The following is a 27337-nucleotide window of genomic DNA, read 5'->3' on the forward strand; positions in this document are numbered from 1 at the left end:
CTTAATATTAAGATGCTGTCAGAGGGACTCCATGATGTGCCTCTGCAGCCCAAAAATTGCAATGCTACTTAAGATCATAGCAAAAAGCAGCATTTCTTTACAGGTTTTATCTTCCCCTTAATTGTTTGATTATTCTTCCATACCCTAAAAAGGAGATAAATACAAGTTTAAATTTAATCTGATCCATTACTTTCCACTCATGTTTCTAATCTGTCTTGTTTCCTTGGTATTATTTCTGTCTGTTTTTACTCCTCCCCACTGAACTTCAGATGACTACTGAAATTAGTTGGAGCATTTCCATTGGACTTCAAGGGACATTGGATCAAGCACTTTGAGAGTTTTTATTTTAAATCAGTCATATCAATGAGGTTATTAAATAACCTGATGCTTTTTCCACTTTACCTTACATTTACTACCCCAGCTATTTCAGTCCAGCTGCCAGTCTCACTTAGCAAGCCAATGAGATTTGCAAGATTGTAACTTGAAAGCATTTGATATTGGCTCAAATCACCATTTTTCAGAGATTAAAATAGATCAGATCATGCCAGACAAGTTTTTACATCTTCATGGCTGCATTGTCATGTCCAATTTTCTTTTGTGCATTCTGTTGCAATAAGGAAGAGGTAAGTTACCCCTTTTCCTATTTAGAAAATGTAAATTATATATATAGTCATTGCTACACTTGCTTCATGTCTTCTGGTACTGCACCTCATCCTGTGTATGTCGGGAGGGGGATTTCCGTAGTACAAGCAAGTTCATTAGCTTTAATGCTTTAGGGTATATTTCATCAACATGAGTCTCTATGGAAGAGTACCATACCAAACTTTGACAATGTCTTCTTAGTGATTTAGACAGGTTAGGTTATGTATTTCTAAAAAGTAGTGCCATTAGTTGCATACCATTCTTAATAGATCTATTTACTGCTGTATTATCTCCACCTCCATATTTGTGAATATCCGTTCTGTTACTCACATCTAACAGATTTTTTTTGTAGTCCTTCAGTTGCTATTTTGTGGTCTCATCTTTTTTCTACTTCTTGTAAAGTATTCCGAGAGACTTCAGGTCTTTGAAGTGAGAAAATACAACAGCATATTTTTAAATAGGGTCTTGAACTTCCCCAGAATTTTCCAACTTGTGCAGGTTAGTATCTCTCTACATACCTTCCCTTCCTGAAATAAGTTTCTAGTACTTCTGTATCCTGTGGAGCATATAGTCAGAGCTAGTCCAAACAAAAATCCAAAAACATGATTTGAGACTTCAAGAAGTTTGGACCAGCTTTATAGTTGGTCAAAAAATGCAAGAAGTTGACATGAGTATTAGTCTTTCCCTCCACCCTTTTCAAAAATTTGAAAAAAAAAACGTTGACCAGCACTGGTCCTCAGTCCCAAGCTGCCCCAATAGTCTCCAGAACAATAGATCACTTCTATGATTAGAATCGCTACTTTCTAGATTTCTCTTACTTTAAACCTCTGGAATTTCACAACACTGCAGCTAGTATGATGACTGTATGCATACAAAGTTTATGGTTTTTAATCTGCCTATTAACACCAAGGACATTAGTGATTAACCTTTTTTAAACAAAAAGGTACATGCTGAAAGTGTGCATACACAGAACCAGCTGACATGAAAGAATAGGTTGATACAAGATTCAGCCTTGCCACAAATTGTGAAGATTGCAAAAAGAGAAGCAGTTTTATTTAAGTTTAAAGATGCCATTCAACACGGAAACAAGGGGGGTTTTCATGTTTTGCAATGCACATGCTCATAAAACCGATTACGTTTATCACATGCAAGACTATAATTTCATCACACTTTACAAAACAGGTCTGTAGCATAATCAAATAAAGTGATTGTACATGACATTTACATTAGAAACAAGTACTACAATAGATGTGGCCTCCATAAGCCTGTTCAGGTTGATCCCTTAACCAAAAGTTGCCCCACAGTTAGGACATCTTCGTTGCCTCAGAGCAAGACAAAACAGAATTCCAATGGGAAAGAATACGATGGCACACAAGACACCAAGACAGGTGAAGGTGTCCTCCAATACACCAACTCTGTAGGAGGAAAGAAAAAGAGTTAAGTCACAAAATGCCTGCTGACACTGTAGGCACAGCTGGCAGCTCTTCCTGTTAAAGTTTTCCCGCAGTTTATAAGAAGTGTTTTCAGTTGCTTATAAATTGGCCAAATTAACTCTCTGGGCTGAAATTTTACATGTCAGGTGTCTGCTTGAGGTTGAATTGTTCTGGGAAATTTCAGCCAAAATGGTTCAGCTGTTCCTGTGAACAAGGAAAAATAAGTTTTCCCCTCATGTTAAATTCTGGAGGACCTTTTCTTTGAGAAGCTATAGCATTCTCATGTTTTGGAGCAGGAACCTGACATTTGACACTGGATTGCCTTTGTGCTAAGGATGTGCCTGTTGCCAGCCTTTTGAAAATCTGCCCAATTTTGACCAAGTTACCAACCTTTGGGGGGGGGGGGAGAGAAGGAAAAAACCTGCAGTTTTCATGTGGTTAGTAGAAACTTGCTAGACCTTTGCAGCGACAGTCCCCAAATATTCTGTCCACACTGGGCATGCTCCAGCCTAGGCCTAAGCAGCTGTTTCCTTGCCCTTCAGGATGCCTGCAATTGCCAGACCGGGGGAGGGAAGAAGTAGAAGACGACTGGGATAAGGAACCTGGGGAAGACGAGAACTGGAGGCTGACAGGGCTTGGAGCCAAGGAGGGAAATGGTAGACTGGGAACTGAAGGAGAGGAGAGAGTGGAATTGAGAGCCAAGGAGGAAAACAGGGTGGGGAAAGAATAGATAAGGAGCATGGATGCAGGGGGAAAACTGGACTGGATGGGTAAGGACACTGGGACAAGGAGCCAGAGGAGGGGAAAAGATGGGACAGGACAAAAGGGATCAAGCTTTGGAGAAATGGACAGAAGAGTCTATGCCCACTACAACACACTCCCCATGGAAGCCAAGATTTCCAAGTCTTACCATTCCTCTGCTGTTAGTGAATATCTGTAAAAGCCACCGGCAAGGTATCTTATCCCCCTCCAGTGCTGTTCCACAAAGCTACTACTGTTATCTGTTACTCCATTTGCTCAATTGGCAGAGGTCTGTGAGGTGAATCTAGAGCTTCAACCCTGGTAATGAACCGTGCGTGTCAAAATGGTGCAATACAATGGAATTTGTTTTTTTTTCAGTTTGCTTCAGAGCTAGGGAGTTGAATGTAGTTGTGTATACAAAGAACTGTAAGGTTGAAAAAAAAATATCAAGCATTTAAAGTTAAGGTTAATGTTGGCATTTCCTGTTTGTGTAACTGTATTTTGGGCTTCCTATCAGTATGCCTTGTAATAGTCTAATTACAACACACTTTTTTCCACAGGACCCCAGCCTCCTTCAGTGCACAGGAAACATTGCTCTGGGGATGTATCAGTTGTATAAAGGAGGTGGTTGTCCATAGACTCCCTGCCTCATTTACTGAGGAAGTTGGAAGGTATGCAGTGAAGGAGGCAGGTGATCACAGAAGAAAAGAGAGAATATTCTGATGGTTAAAGTTGCATGCTGACCTGGATTCTCTCTCTACCATTGCATTCCTGTGTGATGCTGGGCAAGTCACTTAAGCCAAACTTTTTACAGTGCTGGCCTTCAGAGCCTACGGTCTGAATTGTAGAAACGCTGAGCACTCACAGCTGCAAGCCAATGAGAGCTGTGCCTGACTCTATAACAGTGGTTCTCAACCAGGGGTCTGGGCCCTCCTGAGGGACCACGAGCAGGTTTCAGGGCCAGTATTAGACTCACTGGGGCCCAGGTCAGAAAACCAAAGCCCTGCCACCTGGGGCTGAAGCCAAACCTTGATCAACTTAACTTTGCAGGGCCCCTGGGAAATTGCCCTGCTTGCTACCCCCCAATGCTAGCCCTGGCTTTTATATGCAGAAAAACAGTTTGGGCACAGGTGGGCCATGGAGTTTAAGAGCATGTTGGGATGGCCTCAGAAAGAAAGAGGTTGAGAACCCTGGCTCTATAATGTTAAGTACACTGGGGGGGGAGAGGGGAGGAGAGAACAAATTCTAGGTGTCTCACCCAAAATTACTCGAAATGTTTGACCGTAATCTATCTATAAAATGGGGATAAAAACCCCCTCATCTAAGAGATTTGTGAAAAATAGTTCATGAAGTACTTGGATAACATAGGGGTGAGCACCATGGAAAAAAATTCATGAAGAAATTAATAATTCAGTCTTCCGAGCCAGGTTTGAGTAGAGTGCAGTAAACAAGGCATGGGGCCATCTACTGAATGAGGGGGAAAAAAAATTGACTAGCTGCTCATTATTTCAACACTGTCCATCCTCTGCACTGAATAAAGCAGGGGTCCTGTGGAAAAAACAGTTGTCATCTAATTAACAAATCTATCATAATGCAGGAGCACAAAGAGACCAGATTAAGTTTGCACAGGCAGCCTCAGTTCTGGCATTTCCTAATTTATGAGCCCGTGACTTTGCAACCTTAATACTCTTTGAATATACTTTGCGTGTAATTAAATATATTTATATTGCAATAGAACCCATAAACCAACCACAGACTCCTGGACTCCAAGGCCAGGAGGGACCATTGTGATCATCTAGTCAGACCTGTATAACACAGGCCCTAAAACTCCCCCAGAATAATTCCTTTTAAAACTACTGGAGCATCTCTCAAACAGCCAACCTGATCAGGGCCCTACAGTGCTACGAACTATACAAAGGGGCAAGATTCCTCCTCTACAGAGCTTCGAGTAAGCGACAAACAGCATGGAGGCAATCAAATCCATACATTTGGATTTTGTTAGAGTCAAGTATTGTCATCTATCCCTCAACCTAACCATCACTAGCTGAAAAAAATTCTCATAGGCACTGCAGCACAGTTTCCAGGATAGGGTGTACTTATTACATGTTTTGCACTTACGCAACAGTATCTCAGAAGCAAGACTAGAACAGACCCGTGTGTTGGTCAGGAATGTCCTACGGGGGGGGCCTCATTGTGGCAGACCATGTACGCATAGAGAGTTCTGCCCAGAGGGCTCAATACACAGACAAGGGGTGGGAAGAGGCAGATCTCTATTTTACAGATCAGGAACTGAGGCAGAGATTAAGGGGGAGATTTCAGTCACAAAATGGTAGTTATGTTCTTAACCGCCATTTGTGTCTTTGAAAAAAATCTCCCCTTAAGTAACTTGCTCCAGGTCAAACAGTAAATTCATGGCAGATCCACAGAATTGAGCCTCCATCTCGCCAGTCCCAGTCCAATACCTTAGCCATACAACCTTCTTTCCTCCCCAAAGAAGGTTAGTGCAATTGATCCATGAGGGCTAATTCGAGGTAAGTGACATTAGTGGGGTAGAGTGGGGATGTGGGTGGGAAGCTTGCCTGCATGCCAGACTCTTAATCAAACTGAACTGATTTAAAGATATGGATTAGACATTGCCATAACAAAGCCAGAGAAAGTGTAAACAGTTATACTCGAGAAGAGGTCAAGTCGCTGCTCAGGAACAATCATAATCAATGCAGGGCAACTAAAATGAGAAACAAGTGTAGGCCCCAGGCTTGCAAAGACTTACATACACATGAGTAGTGGGGCCTAAAGTTATGCACATGCTTAAATCTTTGCATAATTAGGGGCATTATTAAAAAGCAGCATGTGACTAAGCGCATAATTCATTTAGAGCAGATACTATCAAAACAATTCTGCTGTAACATGTTGATTTTAAAGCAGCTTGTGCCAGGTGTTTATTTGTTCAGTGCAGAGTTTCATTACAGTTTGGCTTTAAACTGTTGCTTTGATAGCTAACAAGGCACCAGTGTCCACCACCCTATGTGACCAGCTATAAAAAAAATCATCATCCAAGATGATAATTTATGCAAAAGTTTCAGGCCAGTGTGAGCAGTCCAGCTGTCATCCATAAAAAGGTCTTCCCAAACAAAATGAAATTGCACAGTATCAGAAAGCTTAGTCAGATGCTCTTTCCCTCTTTGTTTTAGGGAGGCTTATGGTTCACATATGTAAATAAAGCCTTAAACATATCACAGTTTAGCATATGTAACAGTGAAGTGATTTAAAATATATTTTTTTTAAATTTTAACTCAAGTTGAGGCTTTGTAAAGTTAATTTGAAAGTGTGCTAATCGCAACTTTAGTTCGTTATAAATTTTATTCTACATTATAATTTTAAAAAAAACACCAGTACCATTAGTAGGACCTCATTTTAATTTACCAGACTATTCTACATAAAACAAAAATGTAGCTAGTTAAAAGTTCTGACACGATAAACACTTCTTGTATACATTCTTAACTTTACTACCGACTCATTGAGGCCTCAAATAGACATGTAACTTTACTCACAGGAATAGTTCCACTGATTTCAAATTGGACTATTTACCTGCTTAGTTAAACATATGTATATTTATAGCATCAGGGACAAATTGTACTTTTGTTAAAAAAATTTAGTGGCATAAAATCTGTCACCTCAAAAGCAAGTTGCTTCAGTGTTAATGAAATATTAACCATTCAGTATTAGTTATTGTGAACTTTTCTCAATTCCAAATACACACAGGATAAAATATGCAAAAATAGTAGCACCAGAATTGGGCTCCTGAACCCCTGTTTAGGTACTGAAAGGTGGGATTATCAAGGAGGCTTAAGTGATTTAATTTAACTTTCATAGCTGACACTGTGCAGATGTGCCCTTAGGAATGTCTACACTGCAATTAAAACCCCACAGCTGGCCTGTGGCAGTTGACTCAGGCTCAGGCCTGTTGAACTGCAGTGTAGATGTTTTGGCTTGGACTGCAGCCCAAACTCTGGGACCCTCCCACCTCACAGGAAACTAAAGAAATGAGTACTCAACATCCAATTTGGCAACATGCAATTCTAATTTAAAATGTTTTTCAAATTTTAAATCAAAGTTATTTTTAAATTGATCCTGCCACTGGACACAAGCACTTCGTTGAAATTTTTATTAAATATTTTTATACCTTGCCACTCTTCAAATCCTACAGTCCTGGCAATTCAGTCCTAGTGAAAATATTCTTAGTAAATTGCACATGACCACATGAGGTTTCAGTATTTAGTTCCTAAGTAGTCAGCTGATTGACAAGGATGTTTTTCAAGATTTGCTTTGGTTTTGCAAAAAAACAAATCTAAATTTGCTATTTAAGACATGTGATCTTCCTGCCTGGAAGAAAGTCAAATGACAAGGAGATATCACAGTTAGAAGCAGTACTGAAGTCATTTTTCTTAAATTAACAGTTGTTTTGTACATAATTCCTTTAGGGGAAGATTTTCCAATGGCACAAAGAGCAATTTGTGTCCAAGCTTCCTTCCAATGCATTTACACTTTTCTAAACTGCAGCAAAATTCCAAAGGGGAAAAACAGGGATTGGGTTGTTACTGGGTATCGTTAATCTTCCTTTGGCCCATCCTAGCACACTTCAAGCCTAAAAGTCAGCTACACCATGCCAGCATATTCCTCCAGCTTCCAATGCAAAAAGGAAAGACAATCAATTTAGAATCTTCAGACAAAGGTTAAGCATTAATCCACCATGTTGTACAGGCACCTAATGGCTCTTCCATCTTCCAATCATAGTTTAAAGTATTGCTGTTCAATCTAGAACTAGAACTTAAACGATCATCCTAGAAAACTGAATACTTGTTTGGTTAATTAACGATACAGGCTCAAGCCCTCATACCCACTCCACAAACCATAGGGTTAGTTCAAGTAGTCTCCAGCCCAGGGGTGGGCAAATTATGACCTGCCAGACATTTTAATCTGGCCCTCGAGCTCCTGCTGGGGAGCGGGCTCTGGGGTTTGCCCCACTCTGGCACTCCAGCCAGGGAGCGGGGTCTGAGGCTTACCCAGCTCTTTGTGTACCGTGGCTTCATGTGGTTCCTGGAAGCAGTGACACATCCCCCCCTCCAGTCCTGCGCGTAGCATGCTGCTCCCACCCCAAGCACCACCCCTGCAGCTCCCATTGGCCAGGAACCATGGCCAATGGGAGCTGCAGAGACGGTGCCTGCAGATGGGGCAGCACACAGAGCCACCTGGCCAACAGCACGCCTCCATGTAGGAGCCCGAGGAGGGACATGCCACTGTATCCAGGAGCTGTGGAGGCAGCACCTGCGGATGGGGCAGCTTGCAAAGGTTTCTGGTCATGCCTCCAGGTAGAAGGCAGAGGGGAGACATGCTGCTGCTTCCAAGTCCTGCTTGAGGTAAGTGCCACCTGGAGCTTGTGCCTCCTCCCACACTCCAACCCCCGGCCCCAGGCAAGAGCACCCTCCTGCACCCCAAACCCCTCATCTGCAGCCCCACCCCAGAGCCTGCACCCCAAGCCACAGCCCTCACCCTCAATTTCATGAGCGTTCATGGCCTGCCATACCATTTCCATGCCCAGATGTGGCCCTCAGGCCAAAACGTTTGCCCATCCCCATTCACACAGCTGCAATTCATCTTCATCCTGGTCCTAAACTGCTTGGAGTGGGAGAAGGGCAAGTATCTGTCCCCGTCCCAAACAGAAATTAGTGTTCATTGCTCCCATTTGGAAACTAGACCAACCAGGATGGCACATCCCCAAAAGCTCAGAGACCAAGCGAGTTTGCAAGATGCTATGGAAAGTACCACACCACACTTGATAGTCTAAACACTACAACCACTAAAGCTTTGCAATCCAGTGGCGAGCAAACCCACTCCCAGATGCACGCCATAGATCAGACACAGAGATTAAGTATGAAGACTGGAAAGTAGAGCACAAGTCATACATAGACAGCTAGGCTGAAGGAGCTCTCACAAGCCTTTATTACCTCTGAAGGAAACCAAGAGACCATTCTAATCAACAATAGAATATACCAAGTCAAATTAGGAACCACTTAATTCAGCTTGCCTATGTCCAACCTCTAATCTCTGTATTATCGCACCATGAAAGCTCATCCTACTTCACAGAAGAGATATGGAATCTCCACTAGACAAAGCAGAGTTTAATAAAGGTGTCCTCATCACAGTTTGGAAGCTCTGAAAGCAATCAAGAATGCCCAGGCCACACCACACAAAAAACAAACGAACCAAAAAAAAAAAACCACCACATTTCCCCTCATGGCTGGTGACATTCAGATCTATACTGCCAGACACCAAAGCCTTCCGTTGCCCCGAAGGGCACTATGGAATAGGCTCTACTATAGCTCTTTAGTAGGAATCAACCTCATGAATGCTGTCCTGCCTCCAGGAAATCTGGTTTCCATTTCTAGATCTGCCACTCAATCAGTGTGACCTTGGACACAGGCTCTGTGCTTCAGTTTCTCTTTAAAATGGGAACAAATGATGTTTGGAAATTTTATCCAATCAATCCCAGAGCATTTTACTAAGGAACATAATTAGCATTATCTAGACAGGCCAGAAATAGCCAGGAAAGAGTGCAATGAAGATAGGCTGATTTCAAGCATCACTTCTTGAATGAAAAGTCTAGCTAGAAAAAGGTCCTGTCTCCCTGCAATACATAACACAGCTCAGTCTTTCACTGGGCCCTGAAAGAGAGCACACAGCAATCTCCCCATCCCAACAGCAACATGATCCTGCAAGTACTCCATAGCTGCTAGTACAGTCAGCAGTGAAGCCAGCTACATTCAAATAAGCTACTGCTTCATGCTACTGTAAAGCTTTTGGTACGTCTGCTTCCTGTAACTGTCTGCACACTCCCTAAAATGGTCACAGATCTGCTCTGGGAAGAGGATGTGGAACACAACACACTCTACAAAAAGAAGAGGATTACAAGTCATATGCAAAAAATGACTATGGACATCGATCACATAGGGTTCTGACCAAAAAAAAAAAAAAAGTGATAAAGCTACATGCCAGCATTCACACCACTGTGGGACGACAGAGACAGACTTATTACCACGGAAGAAAAGATTCATAGTTTTGCATGTGCAATCAATTAGGTTTTTCATCAGCAGCACTTCAGCTTGGGAAATGCTGATTAAAAAGCCCAAATACACACAGGGCTATTATCTTAGAGACCCACGTGCAGGCTTTACAAATTACAGGAATAAGTCTCAAAGATGCATGGATTAACAACAATGGTTTCTGCTACTGACCTATTAGAAAAATCCAGGTGCTCAGAACGGGCTTCCTGTTCCTATCCCCATTATCAACTTGCCATAGGAATGCCTGGGTGGGGACCTGTCTGTTGCCGTTTTCCACCCAGCCCAGATGCACGTCCCTTGGGTGGGCCACGTTGAAGTTGCACTTTCTCCCACACTGGATGTGCTTTTTTGGTTTATAGTCAGTCTTTGGTTTAGTGCTTTTCTTTCTATAGCTAGTTTTCTATTGAGGTCGGCAGCAGAGAGAATGAGAATAAGGATTTTCAGTTCTAGTGCTTGGCTTTAATACAGAGTGTTCTCTCCGAGCATCCAAAAAAAAAAAAATGACATCACTTCTGAAAATCTCAGCCAAAGCCTTGAACTTTCAGATTTAGGCAACAGTAAATTGGACAGTTTCACTAAATAGATTGAAATTATAACCTAGGTTTAGCAACTGCACTTACTTGATTTAACAAGGTGTGTCCTCTTGGACTCCCTTGCACAAAAGAAAGCCAAAAGGAGTGGCCTTGATGTAGTGTCAAAGCATTATTTGACAGGCAAGGAGCCAGTGTGCTGAACTGTGTGGTTTCACTAATGATGAAGAGCAATCACAAGCACCTATTGTATAAGTTAAACTAATGGAATGAAAGAGGAGGGGGAGCTAAAAAATGCAGAGTCCACAAGCAATTCTTCTGTTGCCTACAGGGTCTACTGAAGTTTAGTTTCTTGAATAGCTTAGGAAAAAGCCATCCCCCTCACCTCACAAACTGCATTACAACCCAGGGGCATTTAGACAGCACAATGTGCCTAACACCTAAAATGTCAAGAACATTTTAAAAAGGAGGACTTGTGGCACCTTAGAGACTAACAGATTTATTTGAGCATAAGCTTTTGTGAGCTACAGCTCACTTCATTGGATGCCTTTAGTGTTTTTCCACTTGTAGCTCACGAAAGCTTATGCTCAAATAAATTTGTTAGTCTTTAAGGTGCCACAAGTACTCCTTTTCTTTTTGCGGATACAGACTAACACGGCTGCTACGCTGAAAAAAGAACATTTAAGTTATTCAACATCAGCACCTGGAAAGCACTCATGACATAAGAGCTGACTGACCCAGTCACAGTAAAAAAGTTTCCACAGTAGAGGCAATGCTAGCAGTAATTATTTGGGGCATTCCTAGCATCACACCCCTAAGTGCACTTCCTCCCTGGGAACAGAGTGAGAAGGAAAGGTGGTCCCTCAAGTGGTAGCCCACAGATTCACCCTTGGGGCACATGTGCCACGCCAATCTTTTAGCCTGCAGCATCTGGTGGGGCTACACCTGCACCCGCAGTACCTGGTGCTTGGCTGCCCCAACCCAAGGGCACAAAGTGCAGTGCAGGTACAGCAAGGTCTATTTGCCAGGTCTGTACTGCAAACTTACATCTGTAGAGCTAAATCTCAGGGGTGTGAAAAAAATCCACACCGTAGTTACAGCGACCTCACCCCCTGCGTAGACAGCACTACATCAACAGGAGAGCTTCTCCCGTCCACATAGCTGCTGCCTCTCGTGGAGGTGGAATACCTATGCCAACAGGAGTCCTCCGGTCAGCACAGGTAACGGCTTCACTGAAGCGCTACAGCTGTGCTGCTGCGGCCTTTAAATTGCTGACCCTGAGGGCAGGTTTACACCTAGTTTTCCAGTTGGGTTTTAATTTTTCCTTTTTTTTTTATTTTTTTTTTTTATAATTTTCCATAGTTCGTTAGTAGGTTTAGAATCCTGCCCCGGCCCTTACCCCAGAGTAGCAGGACTCACACCTTTATGGCAGAAGCTAGATTTACAACATGCCCCTCAATGGGCATGATGTGTGCTTTTTTTTCAGATGAAGGGCAAATCCCTGACCACTGCTCCATCAGCCCCTCTTTTTCCAAGCAGACTCAGAAGCACTGCATGGAAGCTTGCTTTGGTGCAAAGACAGACAGACATAGCTAAGGCTCGATCCTCCCTCCAGTCCAGTAGCAAGCCTGGGCTACCAACCTCCGACTCCTTGGCAATCCCTGGGAGCCCTGGCTGCTAACCTCTCAACACAGCCCCCGATCACTTTGCCTACTCTGTCCAACAACCTCAGAGAACAGTCAGATCCTAGACCCAGTCTCAGCATTGTTGCATCTGACAGCCTGGATGCTGGCTGGCTGCCGTCTACCAAAAGAAGCTGTTCAGCTGAAGTTCAGAACATTCTGCTCTAAAGCAGGAAAGCCTCAACGAAACCGACTTACAAAGCTAAAAGAAAACCGTTTTCTGTTTGGGCATCTCAGCACCATTTGTCTCTCGACACCAACCGCAGCAATATTGGTCTATGCAACGATCTAGGCTTTATTAGTTCCATAGGGTCCATCTAGCAGTGATATCTGCACATTACTCACCTACCCCAGGCCACACTGTTTTTTCACCCTACAGTGGCTAGATTCTTTAAGGGACTCAAGCATGTCCCTCGCTTCCCCACCCCCTCTCCAGTTTGGGAGCCCCTTCTTTCTTGGAACCTCAGTACAGTGTTAACAGGGTTGAAAGGCCCTTTGAGCCCTTAGCAACTTGTTCCCTATCCCACCTATTAACAAAGGCTGCCTTTTTAGTAGCCATTATAGCAGCTGGAAGGTTAAAAAAAGATTCAGACCCTTGGGGTGAGGGGGTGGAGAGCTCCCCTTTTACTGTGTTTCATAAGGAGTGGTTCACTGTCAGGCCTGATCTAAGTTATTGCCTCAAGTTCCATATTAACCAATTTTTTCATCTCCCAGTTTTTCTTCCCCAAGCCTCATTCAACTCCAGAGGAAGCCAAACTTCATACAGTTAAAGGTAATAGGACAGTGCCCTTACTACACCAACAGCACAATCATTCAGGAGTAAACCGAGAGCCTCTGTTTGTGGTCTCTGCTGATAGAGTTAAAAGGTCAGGCAATATTCTCACAGAGATCATCAAAAGAATGTTATGAGCTAGCCAAGTTAGAGCTCAGGCAGCCTCTGTAGTCAATTTGAGAATATCCCTATTTCTGAAATTAGTAGGACAGCTTGTGGAGCTCAGTCTACATACTTACAAGACACTGTTCTTTGGTAGAGGCTTCTAGATCAGATGGCCATTTTGGTAAGGCTGTCCTGCAGCCGTTGTGTAAATCAGAACTCCTACTATCCACCTCCAAGCAAACAGACAACTGCTTGTTAAGTCAGCAAGGGTGGAATCCGCGTGAACAATCACTGGAAGAAGTAAATACAGTTGCTTCCCTTAGAGCAAGTGTGGCTCTTAGAGATAAGGTCACCCACATGGATTCCACTACCCAGCCTTCTTCCCCACTACTACTGAGTCCAATTCCTTCGCCAATACAGAATCCCAGAGGAACTGAGGAAAATGGTTGGGCCTGTTCTTTGCCCTTCATTCCACTGGGGAGCAGGGGGTGGGGAGAAGAGGGAGGATAAGATGATACCTAGGGCACAGGCACAACCCCAACAGATGCTGCTGGGCAAAAAATCATCCAGTGCACATCCACACCAAGAGTGCATTCCAGGTGGACAACAGACATCTCTAAAAAGAGTCCCTCTAAAGAACCCTTCAGACCTTGTGGTTTTGCCCAAGACGGGGGGGGAGGGGGGTAAAAGGGACAGACTGCCCTTTTATTGTAAGCAGGAAGTTTAAAATGGAGTAATTAACAAATGCAACTGCTGCACTTGCACAGTGCTACAGAACTGGCCTGCTGCAGCCTAATTGAAGTCACGGAAGGCGTTACTCAACAGCAGCAGAATGCAGCCTCCTGCACTTCACAGCAGGGTTGTTTTTGTTTATTTTAAAACATAAAGGGCCTTGTCTACACAAGACTTAAGATTTCCCACCATTGCAGTCCCAACAGCATTAGCAACAGCAAGACACTGACACATCTGAGCATTGGCCAGACTGGCTGTGAGTAGGTTGGAGTGCTGTAGTTAAGATGCCAATATCAGGACTACACTAGCACGGCCATTAGCAGTCAGCTTTAAGAAACAGTGTCTATGAGACAGGACACAGCTGAGAGAAACTGTATGACTAGGGATTAGGAACTCAACAGCATGTTTCTTGGAAGGAGGAGTGGAGTTTAACATCCATCTCCTGACACGTAACAGGAGGAAAGGTCTGTGTACAATGTTAGCCCTTTCACTGCGACATCTTTGCCATGGGTCCAGTGCCCTTTGACTCCCACTACTGTAATCCAATTCTGTTCCAGTTCCTTAATTACAACTAGTAAAGAGTGTTGTAATTGTCACATACACAAAGCTGGAAGGAACATCTTTTGGGAGGAGAGTCAGCTAATGTGTCAAATATTAAGACAGGCAACCCACAGCTATTTGGACAAAGCTTACAGGGAAGGGGAAAGAGGGAACACAGAAATAGAGGGCCAAAAACTGCAAGCCTAGGTGCTTGAAGTTAGAGATATTTGTGTACTTACACATGGATCTGACCAGATTTATAGAAGTACTAAGCACTCACCAACCCTGAAGTCAACAGCAGCTGGCTCAGGACTTCTGGAAGTCAGACAACTGTTCACTATTTCCCTCCTGGTTAACTGTGCAACTTATCACACACACTAACTTTATGGCCTATGATATGCCCCTACATTGTCTAGAAAGACTGTTGCATTGGGGTGCTTCAATTTTAGGGGACAAGCATGCATCCTCTGGAGAACAGAATGTTGAGCTCCATTATAGGAGTCAATAAATAAAATGACTTTTGAAAAATTACACACTATGTTTAAGGTTCTGACATTTCCTGACTGTGCATTCTTAGCATGACACTAATGCCATCTTTGGATTTCACACACATTCATTGTCCCCATCCCCTATATATGCATTTTCTGTTTCATTACAGGAAATGTCAGTTTCCTGGTTCCCTACACTTTGCTAATTATAAATGTATTCTCCCTCTCCCCCCCCCCCCCCACTCACTCATGCATCCACCCCCTCTGTGACCTGTGTGCCATTACCTTTAATTATAAAGGGAATAAGCAGCCTAATTCTGAGCTAGCCTTAAAAACCAGACACTACGATTAAACCAATACATAAGCAGGACTAATCAGGGTATTTCTGGTCAGCCCTAAACAGCTACAAACTTCAGAGTTGAAGGCTGCAGTCTAAGCTATTACAATTAATCTTCTTAAGAATCAGCTCCTATAGTCCAGTTCTGCTACTAAGCAGATGTCCTTGATGCAGTCAGTAAAGTTGTTTTAAGCTCCCTTCTCCCCTACATGAAAGTTATTTGGAGGCCATTTTTTGGCAGCGCAAAATGCCCAGTACAACCTTTTACCAATAAATGAAACATTCATTGATCCATGCCAGACATCAGACACAGGGACAAACCAATCAGTGAGAGAGCAAGACATAAGTGCCAGGGACAAAGAAGAAACATGGATTATAAATTAAGCCAGTTGCATGTGGCACTTTACCACTTGGGGAACATACTGGAGCACACCATGCTGCGAGGACTTCCTCATAACACAATTATTTCAGGATCAATTCCCACAACAGAAGCTTATCTGTAGTGATATTCTGACTACATGGACACTTGACATGGCATTTATTAGTTCAGGTCATCTCCTAATCAGAGATGGAACATGCCTAGGCAAACTGTCTTTTCTTAGCCTGTTACTACGTTTAGAAGGGGAAGCTACTTTTAAAAGGAGTTACAGAACACCACTATTTTAGTCCGTTCCTTAGTCAGTAAGTTATTCTTCATCTTAGATAATAAATTACAGAGAGTTACTGTACTCAATCTGAAGATTAATCCAGCCAAAAGTAATTTTTGTCCTACAGCATAATCAGCTTTAATGTGGTTTAAAAAACGACACCACTCCTAGGGTCTAAAAATAAAAAGGGAAGATTTATACTACAGCAGAGTCTCACATTTAAGCTACACTACACCTGCTCATTCGGTTCGGAAAAGTAATTTAGTTTCAAAGGCTCGTTGAGGAGAATGATTAACCTTTTGATAAATATGTTAGCTTGAAAGAAAAGTCTCTGAACATTAACATCTTAAACACATTGTAAGAGCCAGAGCTGCCCTGATCAAAGATACCAAGTACACAAAAGTTACTACAATTTAACACACACTTGGCACTTTTAGGCTGAATATTTTAATCAGTCAAAATATCTGAGTTTGTAACAGATAGTGCTACCTAGGCTTCCCCATACTTTAGGGAATATCCCGAGTACTGAAAACAAAAAATTGTGATTTTTGACACAGCTGAGCCCCCTTCTAGATAGGCCACCTCTAGAATGTCAATCCCCACCCCTGTAACTCCTTGGCCTCATAACAGAGACTGCCAATAAGTGGGCCAATTAGACAGCACAATCTTTGCAAGATGGATACCTGCCTGCTAGGAACAGGCCTGAGATTTAGCTATTCATTTCACCTAGCCTGTGTACAGCCAAACTTGGCTGATCTTTGGTCACTTTTGTCCTGAGCAAGATTCATAGGCGTATCCAGTGGGTGAAAAGCTCTGTTCTTCCTTACCACAAGCTCCCATTACCACAGTGGTAAAGCCTGTGCACACTGCACCAATTAGACACCTGGATAAAATGTATTGCAGCAACTTCTCCATCAGCTCAGACTGAACAAAGGAAGAATTCATCCACACTACAGGCTGGGACCTAAATTTCTGAGGCATTTTATAAAATGCCTATTAAGTGATGCACTCATGCAATTAACAAGACAGATGTCTGAAAATCATTTTTATTAGCAAGAGATCTAATTGTTTAAATTTATTTCTCTCAAACCAGATAGTCCTAGGAGGATGAATATCCTAGCAGGAAATACAGAAATATCTGTGCTCAGCTGTCTTTTGTGAACCTACTGAGTGCTAGTATCCCCCTTGTATTCTTTTCTACACTCAGAAAGCAGGCTTGCTTCTACCAGTGGCATGTGTTTGGTGCAGTTTTCTTAGAGGATTGGGAAAGACTTTAAATATCCAGGTGGACAACTGCGTCATGAACAGCAACTCCAAATGACAGGTTTATGGCAACTGCTAGATTTGCCATATCAAGGTTTTTTACTTGAGCTTACATAACGCTTTAGCGCGTTCCTTGTCCTAACCTCTCCAGCCATCAAACTACAGCAGAGCACCACTGCTAACCCTTAACAGGGATGAATTTGGTCTCTGCAATTTGTGTACACAACACAGCACATTTTTACTGCATGCTATGCAATACAGTTTAGTGAGCTACTTAGTTTTCAATCACATTTGGATCTTGTTTTTGCAGCAACTTCTGTCACCAGCTCCTATTCCTACTGGGTTCCTGGTTACAGCATCAATCTTAAATAGAATTCCAAAGGGACTTCACTTCCTACAAGGTGCAATAACATGATTATTGCCAATGTCAACATAGTCACTGCATACGTGAAATTCACATTTGCCACAAAATGTAGCAAAGGACTGATGTGAGAAAAAATTTACGCTCCTATTTTTCTACTTAATAGCTATTTTCACTTTTTTGAAAGTCTGTGTTAAATCTAAATAAATGCATTTTTGCTGAGGGGAAAAAGGGACGCATTTACAGTCTTCATTCATAGAGTTTCCTTAGATATGCCACAAAAGTGGGTCCTTTCTGATGTTAAACGTGCAGAAAAGCCTGGAATCTTGAGTTTATTCATAATCAGATGCCATTTTGTACAATTTCATTATTCTTTCTCTCAGGAAGGAGGCACTTGGGTGAAAGGGGCAACAAAACCTAAGGGAAAGGTTGGGTGAACCTAAGGGAAACCTTGGGTGAAAGGGGCCAAAACCTAAGGGACAATATCCTTCAGTCCAGACAAGCCTATACAGGCCAGGGAGTCGGGGAGCAAAGAAGAGGATTAATACAGTTTGAATACCACTTTACCTCATCCCCCAATCCTAAAGCAGCCCTCAAGGCTGCACAAATTTTTGCCCAATTGCAACAGCTCCCAAGTGGCCATTTCACTAAGTAGTGAGTGATTACAGCAGTACTCTAGCCACACATCTTTCACCGTCACTGTACCCAGGAATGCAAGGTGGCAGTTTACAGCTGGCAACCCCAGCTCTACGCCACCAAGAGAATCCCCTACTGGTCCAGATTTAAAAAACAAGCATTTGCAAACATTAGGCCAAGAAAAATTACTTGCATTGGTTTTCTTAAAATTTGTTTTAAAAAGAAATAAATTCCCTTCAGTTTGTCCCAACCAAACACTGCAGCACCAAGAAAGTAGAGAAACTGAAGAGTATTTAAGGCTATGTCTATACTGCAGCTGGGAAGGTACCTCTAACTTCAAGCAGACAGAGACACACACTAGCTCTGCTTGAGCTAGTGCGCTAAAAATTGCGGTGTGATCGCAGGAGCATGGGTGGCAGCCCAGGCTAGCTGCTTGAGCGTACACCCAGGGGGATCAGGTGGGTTTGTGCTCTGGCAGCTAGCCCAAGCTGCCACAATGCTATTTTTTGTGCGCTAGTTCAAAACAGAGCTACTGCTTGTCTGCCTACCCATGCCGCGGAGCACACTGTCCAAGGAGCAACGTAGACAGGCATTTCTTAGTTAGGGCCAATGAGTGACTGCATGGCAAGAAGCTAGATTGGTGAAGTTTGCAGCTTTAAGCGGTTCTTGGGGATATAAAATGGTTTAAAGGCAGGACCAGATTGACAGTATCCCTTGAACATTATTTCAATTGCAAGCAGTAAATGATTTAATTGACAACAGATTCCCAAGAACGACACATGCTGCTCAGTATTCATTAATGTTCTAGATATTGGGGTTGTGGTGGGGAGGACAGGAGAAGAGAGACAGTTATGCCTACACAGTGCCTAACACAAGGGGAAGGTGGTCTCTAGGCACTACCATCATTGCATTAGGAAACGAGCATAATGCATTGCAGTGTCACTGCTGAGCAACTAATGGTTCTGCATTGCTTCACAAGCACTGGATCCTGCTGAAGATCTAACTAAAGAATGACCTACCATGCCAAGGTGAGAGAAGAAATGCACAAGAGTTACCTCACTGTTTGCAAATAGCATCTGTATCCCCATCACAAGGTGGCAGTATTTCAGATTTTAAAAAGTATAACACACACCACATTATGGCCAGTTGGGTACACTACTTATGTTGATCACCTCTAAGGTCTGGGCACTTTTATTGAGAGGTGCCTAGTTTTAGATACCCATGTTTCATAATTTCAGCCTTTAGTCCTTCCTTCCTGCAGCTAATGCATCATGCTATGATAATCACTCAGGATAGTAAGACTTGTGGCAATAAGTAGAATACGATCTCAAAATATATCCAGACGGCAGGCAAGTACTGTATGTATTTGATCTTGCTGAAGTCTGGCTTCTGACAGTGCAATGTTCTGGGTAGGAGCAACTTTTGTTTGGATAAGCAGCATTTACACATATACACCCACACCGTGATGAAAAAGTTATATCCCACAGCTATGCCTGAAGATGCTAGTTCATCTCATGATAGTGAGAACCCTCATCATAAATTATGTTCCCCTACCCACCAGCTGCAAGCAAGACAAATCCACAAACATTAATAATTTTGTCTCTCTCTTAACATGGCAGGACCTTTCCGGCAACACAACTTAGTGTCATGAAAGGAAAGCTAGCTTTGTGGAGTTTGGGTTTTATATTTACAATTTATGGTTTATTTTAAAAAAATTGCCTTAAACCATTTTATATTAGTTACCCACATCCTATACAGTGCAATATATGAACACACATGGGATACAACATCCCCTCCCATTCAGACAAGTTACAATCAGCTAAAATGCTTAAGTGTGGGTCTTAAATCTGCAAAATGAGGGCATTTAAAGCTAGTCTCTAGAGCCTCAATAACCCAATTTGTAGTGCTAGTACAAGCACAGAGTCAGCGTACCAAGTGTATCACAATACACACAGTTCAGTATCTGGGAAACCCCACAAAGATTAGTGTGCCCACTATGAGATTTCCTAAGAAAGTCACTATCAAAAATGGGTGAAATATCCAAAGCCACATCCTAACTAGATTACTGGATTAATCAGAGCACATTTACACTCCTCTAACACCAGTTTTACACTCAGATTCACAGCTATTGCAGGGAAAAATCTAAAAGTACTAAACATAACAAAATCAGTGGCAGTTTCTCCTGTCTAGAGTCTGAGTCAAACAATACAGCCAAGGGTATTAAAGCACAGTTCATCTTAGCATCATGATTTTGTGGTTCTTTCTCCAACCCATCATATGCTACAGTACTTGGTTGTTGCCAATTTATGCTATCTTTAGGATACCGAAAAGATGCAACTGGGCCAAACATCTTCAAGGACCAAGGAAAGACCAAGACATACCAACTTAGACCAGTGGTTCTCAAAAAGGGGTATGCATACCCCTGGGAGTACGCAGAGGTCTTCCAGGGGGTATGTCAACTCATCTAGGTATTTGCCTAGTTTTACAACAGGTTACATGAAAAGCACAAGTAAAGTCCGTACAAACTAAAATTTCATAAAGACCATTACTTGTTTATACTGCTCTATATGCTATCTCAGTGTTTCTCAACCGGTGTGGGGGAGGGGGGGTCACGATTTTGTACTTATATGGTAAAAATGAGAAAGCAAGCAATTTTTCAGTAAGTGTGCTGTGACACTTCTGTATTTTTAGGTCTTGTTTTGTAAGCTAGTAGTTTAAGGGAGGTGAAATTTGGGGTACACAAGACAAATCAGCCTCCTGAAAGGTGTACAGTAGTCTGGAAAAGTTGAGAACCACTGGCTTAGACAACATCTCTGTGAATACATTTTTCAGGCCTAGGAACTAGGAATAACATTGCTGCAGTCCTTGAAAAGTGAAGGATTAAAAACTCTTCTCCCAAATTAGCTAAAGGCAGAAAGGATTCAGACAAGAGAGCATCACTTATGTCTCATGGTGGAAGTTCCATGCTTCCCAGAATGGACTGAGCTTCCATTCCTTCTCCCTGCACACAACCATCCTCTTTTCTGAAGAGATCCCAATACAAGACTATCAATCCCACAGCTGGTCAAAGCAGGAGTAGTTAAGGTTTTGTATTCTACTGCCCTTTCAGGACACTTACACAGCTTTTACCACTTCTGATGCCAGGAACACTATAGCAGTTCAAGCACTTCATTAAAAAAAGGCCAAGAAGGTGCTGACATGGCATCAGCCTATCTCTGGCTACAGTTACTGGTCCCAACGGTTCACTTCCTACAATTGAGTATGCCTCTTACAGAAGCTAAAAAGGGCCCTGTAGAGTAATCATTGTATCTTGGAGTAAATATATTCTCCCTCTCAACCCAATCATTTTTGTGGGCTGAAACAGAGCCTGAGGAGTTGAAGGAAAGGGACTCTCAGGATCCTACCTCAGAGGAGACTAAGCTAAAATTTCTTGCTCCTATCCTCTGTAGAGAATAATCAGACAGTGGAAAAGCAGCATGCTGAACATTGGATGTGTCCATCAGAGAGGCAAGTAGGCACTTTAGAAGAGGGACTCTATTTAAGCAAAAACTTAACACTGATTTCTGCAAGGCTCAGACTGCTTCATTTTATCAAATCTGCACCAACCAGTATACCACACATCTGGACCAAACAGTGATCACCTCCAAAAGTCTGAGCAATGCTCAGCACAAGGATGGTGTTCAAGTAAGTTCCACTGCCTAGAGAGGGATTTTCCGCTAGAGGTTACATTTTCAGATCTGAAGCTTTCAAGGAATCCTCTATACCATGCTGAGCGAGTTACCAACAGAAAGAGAAACAAGAACTGTATAAAAATCTGTAAGAGGCCACTGATGTTTAATCTAGTGCAGAAGATTCACTATTTTCATGTGAAATTCCCTTTCAGATTTACAGGTTTTAAGGCATGAGGGGACCATTATGATCATTCTTGTCTGACTTCCTATACAGAAAAGGACAGAGGAATTACTAAGTGACATTCTATCAAGCTTTATTTTCTGGTTAAGTTACAACATTTTTTAAAAAGACCTCCCATCTTGATTTAAGAACTTGGAGTGACAGAGAATGCACCACGTACGTTCCCAACTAAGCAGTCCAATGGTTAGTTACCTTCACTGTTAAAGATGTGCATTTAATATCTAGCCTGACTTTATCTAGCTGTTACAATTTCACTCTAAACTGATGCAGTTCAACAGCATCAGCCCTTACACAGCATTCTAAGAGCCTCCATCTTTTGGACCCACCTTTCTAGGAAGAAGTCAGACTTAGAAGGCAGGCTCTGACTCCTCACAGTACAATTCCGTTCCACAAAGGCCAGAGGATGCTTCATTCATATCATCTCATTACTGTGTTGAGACTCATTAGAGCATTACTCTAGCACAACAGTGCTTGATACCACTTGTGCTATTCTGATGGGTCCATCTCCTAAGCATGGATCTCTGAATAAAGGCCCAATCCTGCAAGGTGCTGCTCCTGGGCAAGATCCTGTAAGTACAGCTCTCATGCACTTCAGTGGAAGTTGAAGGAGCTCAGCACCCCACAGCTGCAAGTGTTATAAAGATCATAAAGAAAGCCCAGGATTTACCTCAGAAATGATCTGATCTCATCACCTGTTGTGAATATGCCCCCTCTCATATTCTTTTGGAGCTGGGCTGACCAGAACAGAATGCGGAATTCCAGGAGAGGAAGCATAATGAATGTATATGGTGGCATATGTCCAGTATTCTCTATCCTTTTCTTTAGAGCATCCTAACTTCTCTTCAGTGAAGAACAGTGGTTTAATAATAAATAATAATAAAAAGGGCGTTTGGTCTTATTAATTAGTGGAGGAACTTGCAATTAATCTTTTCTGACTCCCAGGCTCTATCTTGGATTAACACCTTGCTGCAAGCCCCCTATGTTTTTAATCTGACAACTCTTCCGCAGCAAGCGGACTTCCACACTCCTAGAATCATCAATATTGTACCAATACAAACAAGAAACCACCCCTGCCAAGAGAGCACTGCCCATTACTTCAGCCATAGTTTAAGTAAGTAAAAGGGAAGGAAAAATCCCAGGTTTTCTTCATCAACCTAGAGAAGGAAAAATCAACAGAGCTGACTAGGATCCCACATGTGGATATCATGTAGGAGTCCTTTCTATGGCAAGGGTAGGTGACAAAAGGGACTATGGTCATCACCAAACACAGTAAGTTTCATTCCAGTGTTACGGCTGAATGGGATGACTGACAACATCCCACCACTACTTTATATATAAATATTCAACTAATTTCATTTTGATATTTAAAACCAAGATGTTTATGGTTTCAAGGCCAGAGATCTGTAATTTATTTTAAAACGCTGAAAAACAACTGGAGAGAACTGTACCTGCAGGCAGGGCAACCTCCAACCACTACAACGGAGGTGGTGGTAGCTGGCTGTTGAATGATGGTGTACATATTAGGATAGTTATGCTGTGGTGGTGGTGCAGCATATCCTAGAACAAACAGAAATGCAAGTGAACCTTTCGTCATAAAGTGTTTTTTTTTTTTTTAAAAAAAACAGGTAAAGGACACAATGATTCCTTAGACAATGGTAACTTGGGAAGGTAGATTTCATTTTCCACAACAGAAAGACACTTGGTATCATAGGGTCAATTCTACAGTAGAAGCACTTTGCTGGTACAGTATAACTATAATGGCAAAGAGCTCTTGGTGTGTACATATCTTATACCAGCAAAACTGTGCTTTATAGCTTATTCCAGCCACTAACCCCCTCCCCAACAAAACAAACTATATAAGCAAAAGCACAATTTTGCTGGCTTTACCATGCATACACAAAGGCAGAGGTGGGCAAACTACAGCCCGCGGGACCGTCCTGCCTGGCCCCTGAGCTCCTGGCTGGAGAGGCTAGCCCCCGGCCCCTCCCTTGCTATCATTCCCCCCCGCCGCCTCAGCTTGCTATACTGCCTGTGGTCTGGCCTGCCATTCCTGCCAGGCAGCGCGGCATCATGGCTGGCTCCGGCCAGGCGGGGTGGCTGCAAGCTCCTGCTGCTCTGAGCAGCATGGTAAGGGGGCAGTTGGATAGGCGAGGGAGTCCCAGGGGGCCTGTTGGGGGGGGGGGGGTTGGGGCAGTCAGGGGACAGGGAGCAGGGTTGGATGGATCAGAGGTTTGAGGGAGGCAGTAAGAGGTCAGGAAGTGGGAGGGGGTGGATAGGGGTCAGGCTGTTTGGGGAGGCACAGTCTTCCCTACCCGGCCCTCCATACAGTTTCACAACCCTGATGTGGCCCTCAGGCCAAAAAGTTTGCCCACTCCTACACTAAGGGTTTATAACAGCACAGCATCTCTTCTTTCCTCTTCCTTCCCACCCCCGCCCCCGCATCCAGGGGCCAACATACTATGTCAACAGAAGTCTCTAGATATGGCCCAAGATCTGCTTAACATAAACAAAGCAACAGAACTGTAATCTGAATAAGACACTTAAAAAAATTCATTGTATGAGACAAGACTGTGGCCCCAAAGGTGTATTCCTCAGGACTTGGGAGGACACATACCAGAACTTGAATCAGAGATAGAGTTAAAACAAATCCTTCTGAAGAGGACATGCTAATTAGCACGTCTTTGCAAAATTGTTTCATAGGCCTGAATACCTAATACAATTTCACAGTCTAAAATGTACATAAGGCTAATAATTAACTTCAAAGATTTTGTTTTAATGTTACTGGAGAAGAGGATGAAAAAACAGTTAACTGAACAAAAAGGTCACAATTTTTAGTTTTAGGCATCCAAACTGGTGGAGACAGGATGCAGTGTTTCTCTGGCTGCCAGGCTGAAAACTTCCACATTAGTTAAACTGTGACTAATATACAATAGCAGGAGTGGAGAGAAAGAGGTAGAACTAAGGAAATGGATGAGAAATCTTGAAAACTGATAAATGAAATTGCTTGGAAGACCCAACCCAGCCAGCAAGCTTGTGCATGTTCTAAAAACTATATTTAGAAAGCATAAACTATTTTACAAATCATTACTACAGAAGCCTCAGAAATGCAACGACAACAATTACAAGCTTGTTGTTTAGCAAGAGACTATGCAATGACATATCCTGCCATATAGAGAAACTGGGCTATTATGACATCAGACGATGAGGTGCCTTACACCAGCCAAGTAGTGATGTTTTGGGGAGTTTCTTAATGAATAAGGGCAAAAAACATTTAATTTACGGAATCACAGGAAATCCATTAAGTGTACTAGCAAAGAAAAAGTCAAAAATAATTCTTGGGTTTTTTGGGGGTGAGCGTGCTGTGACTGAGTAAATGGTAATCAAATGTCTATGGTCCCAGGCCTGAAGGCACGTACTTAACTTTATGCACTGTGAATAGACCTATTGAAGTCACTTGGGACTACTCACAATGCATGAAGTATATGCTTGAGTCTTTACAGGACCTGGGGTTAAGTACCTACTTGACACACTAGTTTTTCCTCAAATGTTGGGGGGGGTGGGGATAGGGAGAATTTCCACTGAGAAATTGCCAATACTGTAGTCTAGTTTTGTTTCTTTAACTGGATCCAAGTCATGCTAAATTTCATAGTCAACAGAAAGGGTTACACTCAGTTCCAGGGACATTTACATTAGAAAACATCGCATTTAATCAGAGGAACAGAGGGAATGTGTGCATGGTAAATTGTAGCTTTGGGAAGAGGAAGTCAAATGCCAAGTGTTAATGTGTGCATCTTTGTATGAAGTCCTGATAATTCCATCCCTCTTCAAAATAATGGCAATACAGTATCTCAGCAGTTAATGACAGCAGAACACAAATACAGCTAGGTAAATAAAAAAGGACACACATTGTGCCCTACAATCAGTCTTAAGTGGGAAGAAGAGAGCAGCTTTTATAACATCTGGTACTCCTGACCAACCTGTTTTCTACTCCAGCTTGAGTATTAACCAAGTCACTGAGGGCAAACATACGGTTTTTACGGGGAAGTGGCACACAACCGTTTAGCAAAGAGACTGTGAATTTCTCCTGCTACAGCCCAATGCCATGGTTTCATACACAAGCAGCTAGGTTTTGGTATGACATGCCACAAAACTTTTTCCAAGAGAGGTAGTGTCTCCAGCAACCAGCCCTTCTATTGGCACGGCCAATGTAGGATATTTAACTCGATTTCAACAGAAGAGCTTGTTCGACTTGCAAGCCCAGCCAACGAGAGAGAGGCTTCTGCAGACTTGCCTTCTGCACGGCAATTCCCGGGCTTACCATGACTCGTTTCATTGGCGGGGAGAGGAAGGGAAGAGGGAGGATTTGCTTGCAAAGCTTTAGTAACCCATTTCCCCTTTCCACGTTAGTTTTTCACTCGCACACGGCAACAGCCGCCAGAAAGACCCCCCCACACACACACACACACACACACACACCCCCCGCCGGAGTGGAGCGACACACCAAGCCCACCGCGGCGGGGCTTGCGCGCTGCGCCTCGCAGAGTTCCGCAAAGTTTGTTTTGCGTCTCACATCCCCACCCTGCCCGGGCCGGAGCCAGGGGCACGCCGCTTAACACTCAAAACAGGGCCCTTGGCACCACCGCCCAGCTCCGGGCCTCGCCCGGACCGCGACCCACCTGCAGGGGCGGCGGCGGCGGCAGCAGCGCTGGGGTAGGGGTAGGGCGGAGGAGGCTGGAAGCCCGGCTGAGGAGGGGGGATGGCCCCGTAGTTGCTCTGTCCGAAGTCGCCCCCCTGCGAGGCCGGGGTGTAGGCGGGGGGCCGCTCCTGCAGAAGAGGCTTGTTGTCCATGCTGGGGCGCGGCGGGGGGGGGGAGCAGCGCAGAGACCCCGCGGGGGGGAGAAGAGGCAGCGCCCCGGCGCCCAACTTTCCCTGTGCCGCCCCCCGGCCGGAGGGGGGGGGAAGCGAGCCGCTAGCGAGGGTCTCTCCGCCAAGCCAGCCGCCCCCGCACCCAGCGCATCCGCGGGGGGAACGGAGCCCAGGCGCCCCCAGCCAGGCGGACCAGCAGCAGCAACGTGCCCGCTGCCGCGGCGGCTCCCAGCGCTCGGGCCAGTCACAAGACTGAGCTCACGTGACGCGACTCTCTCTCTCTCTCTCCCCGCCCGCTCGCCCGCCCTCCTCCTTCGCCAGCGATCAGCGGTGACTCTCTGGCCGCCGCAGGAAACCCGCCCTTAAAGGAGCAGCCCGCGCGCCCGCGCGCGGCACCCACCTGTTCGGCCCCGAGCCGCTGCGCGCGTGCGGCCAGGCTGGGTCCGCAGCAGGGGGTGGGAGGCGGGGCTCAGCCTCCTGAGGGGAAGGAAGGCGGGCGCGTTGGCACGGAGACCTTTGGGGGTTAGCG

The 27337-nt window shown here is 43.8% G+C and overlaps 1 protein-coding gene across 1 annotated transcript; it reads right to left on the reverse strand.

Annotated features, from left to right (window-relative positions):
- Positions 1-1664: 1664 nt before the first annotated feature.
- BRI3 (brain protein I3) lies at positions 1665-27072 on the reverse strand. The gene is made up of 3 exons (XM_073362132.1): positions 26619-27072; positions 23391-23499; positions 1665-2057 (listed from the first exon to the last, which is right to left on the reverse strand). The coding sequence occupies exons 1-3, from the start codon at positions 26788-26790 to the stop codon at positions 1925-1927; spliced, it is 414 nt and encodes a 137-aa protein (XP_073218233.1). The 5' UTR covers positions 26791-27072; the 3' UTR covers positions 1665-1924.
- Between the last annotated feature and the right edge of the window lie 265 nt (positions 27073-27337).

The sequence above is a fragment of the Lepidochelys kempii genome, chromosome 10 (assembly GCF_965140265.1).
Source record: "Lepidochelys kempii isolate rLepKem1 chromosome 10, rLepKem1.hap2, whole genome shotgun sequence".
In the NCBI taxonomy this organism is placed as follows: domain Eukaryota; kingdom Metazoa; phylum Chordata; order Testudines; family Cheloniidae; genus Lepidochelys; species Lepidochelys kempii.

Bases quoted from the DNA above. Each gene is read 5' to 3' on its own strand.
- BRI3 (XM_073362132.1), bottom strand. From the start codon at position 26,790: ATGGACAACAAGCCTCTTCTGCAGGAGCGGCCCCCCGCCTACACCCCG. The intron at 23,500-26,618 runs GTGGGTCGCGGT...TGTTTGTTCTAG, and splicing joins CGCCGCCGCCGCCCCTGCAG to GATATGCTGCACCACCACCA. The intron at 2,058-23,390 runs GTACAGTTCTCT...TTCCTCCTACAG, and splicing joins GGAGGTTGCCCTGCCTGCAG to AGTTGGTGTATTGGAGGACA.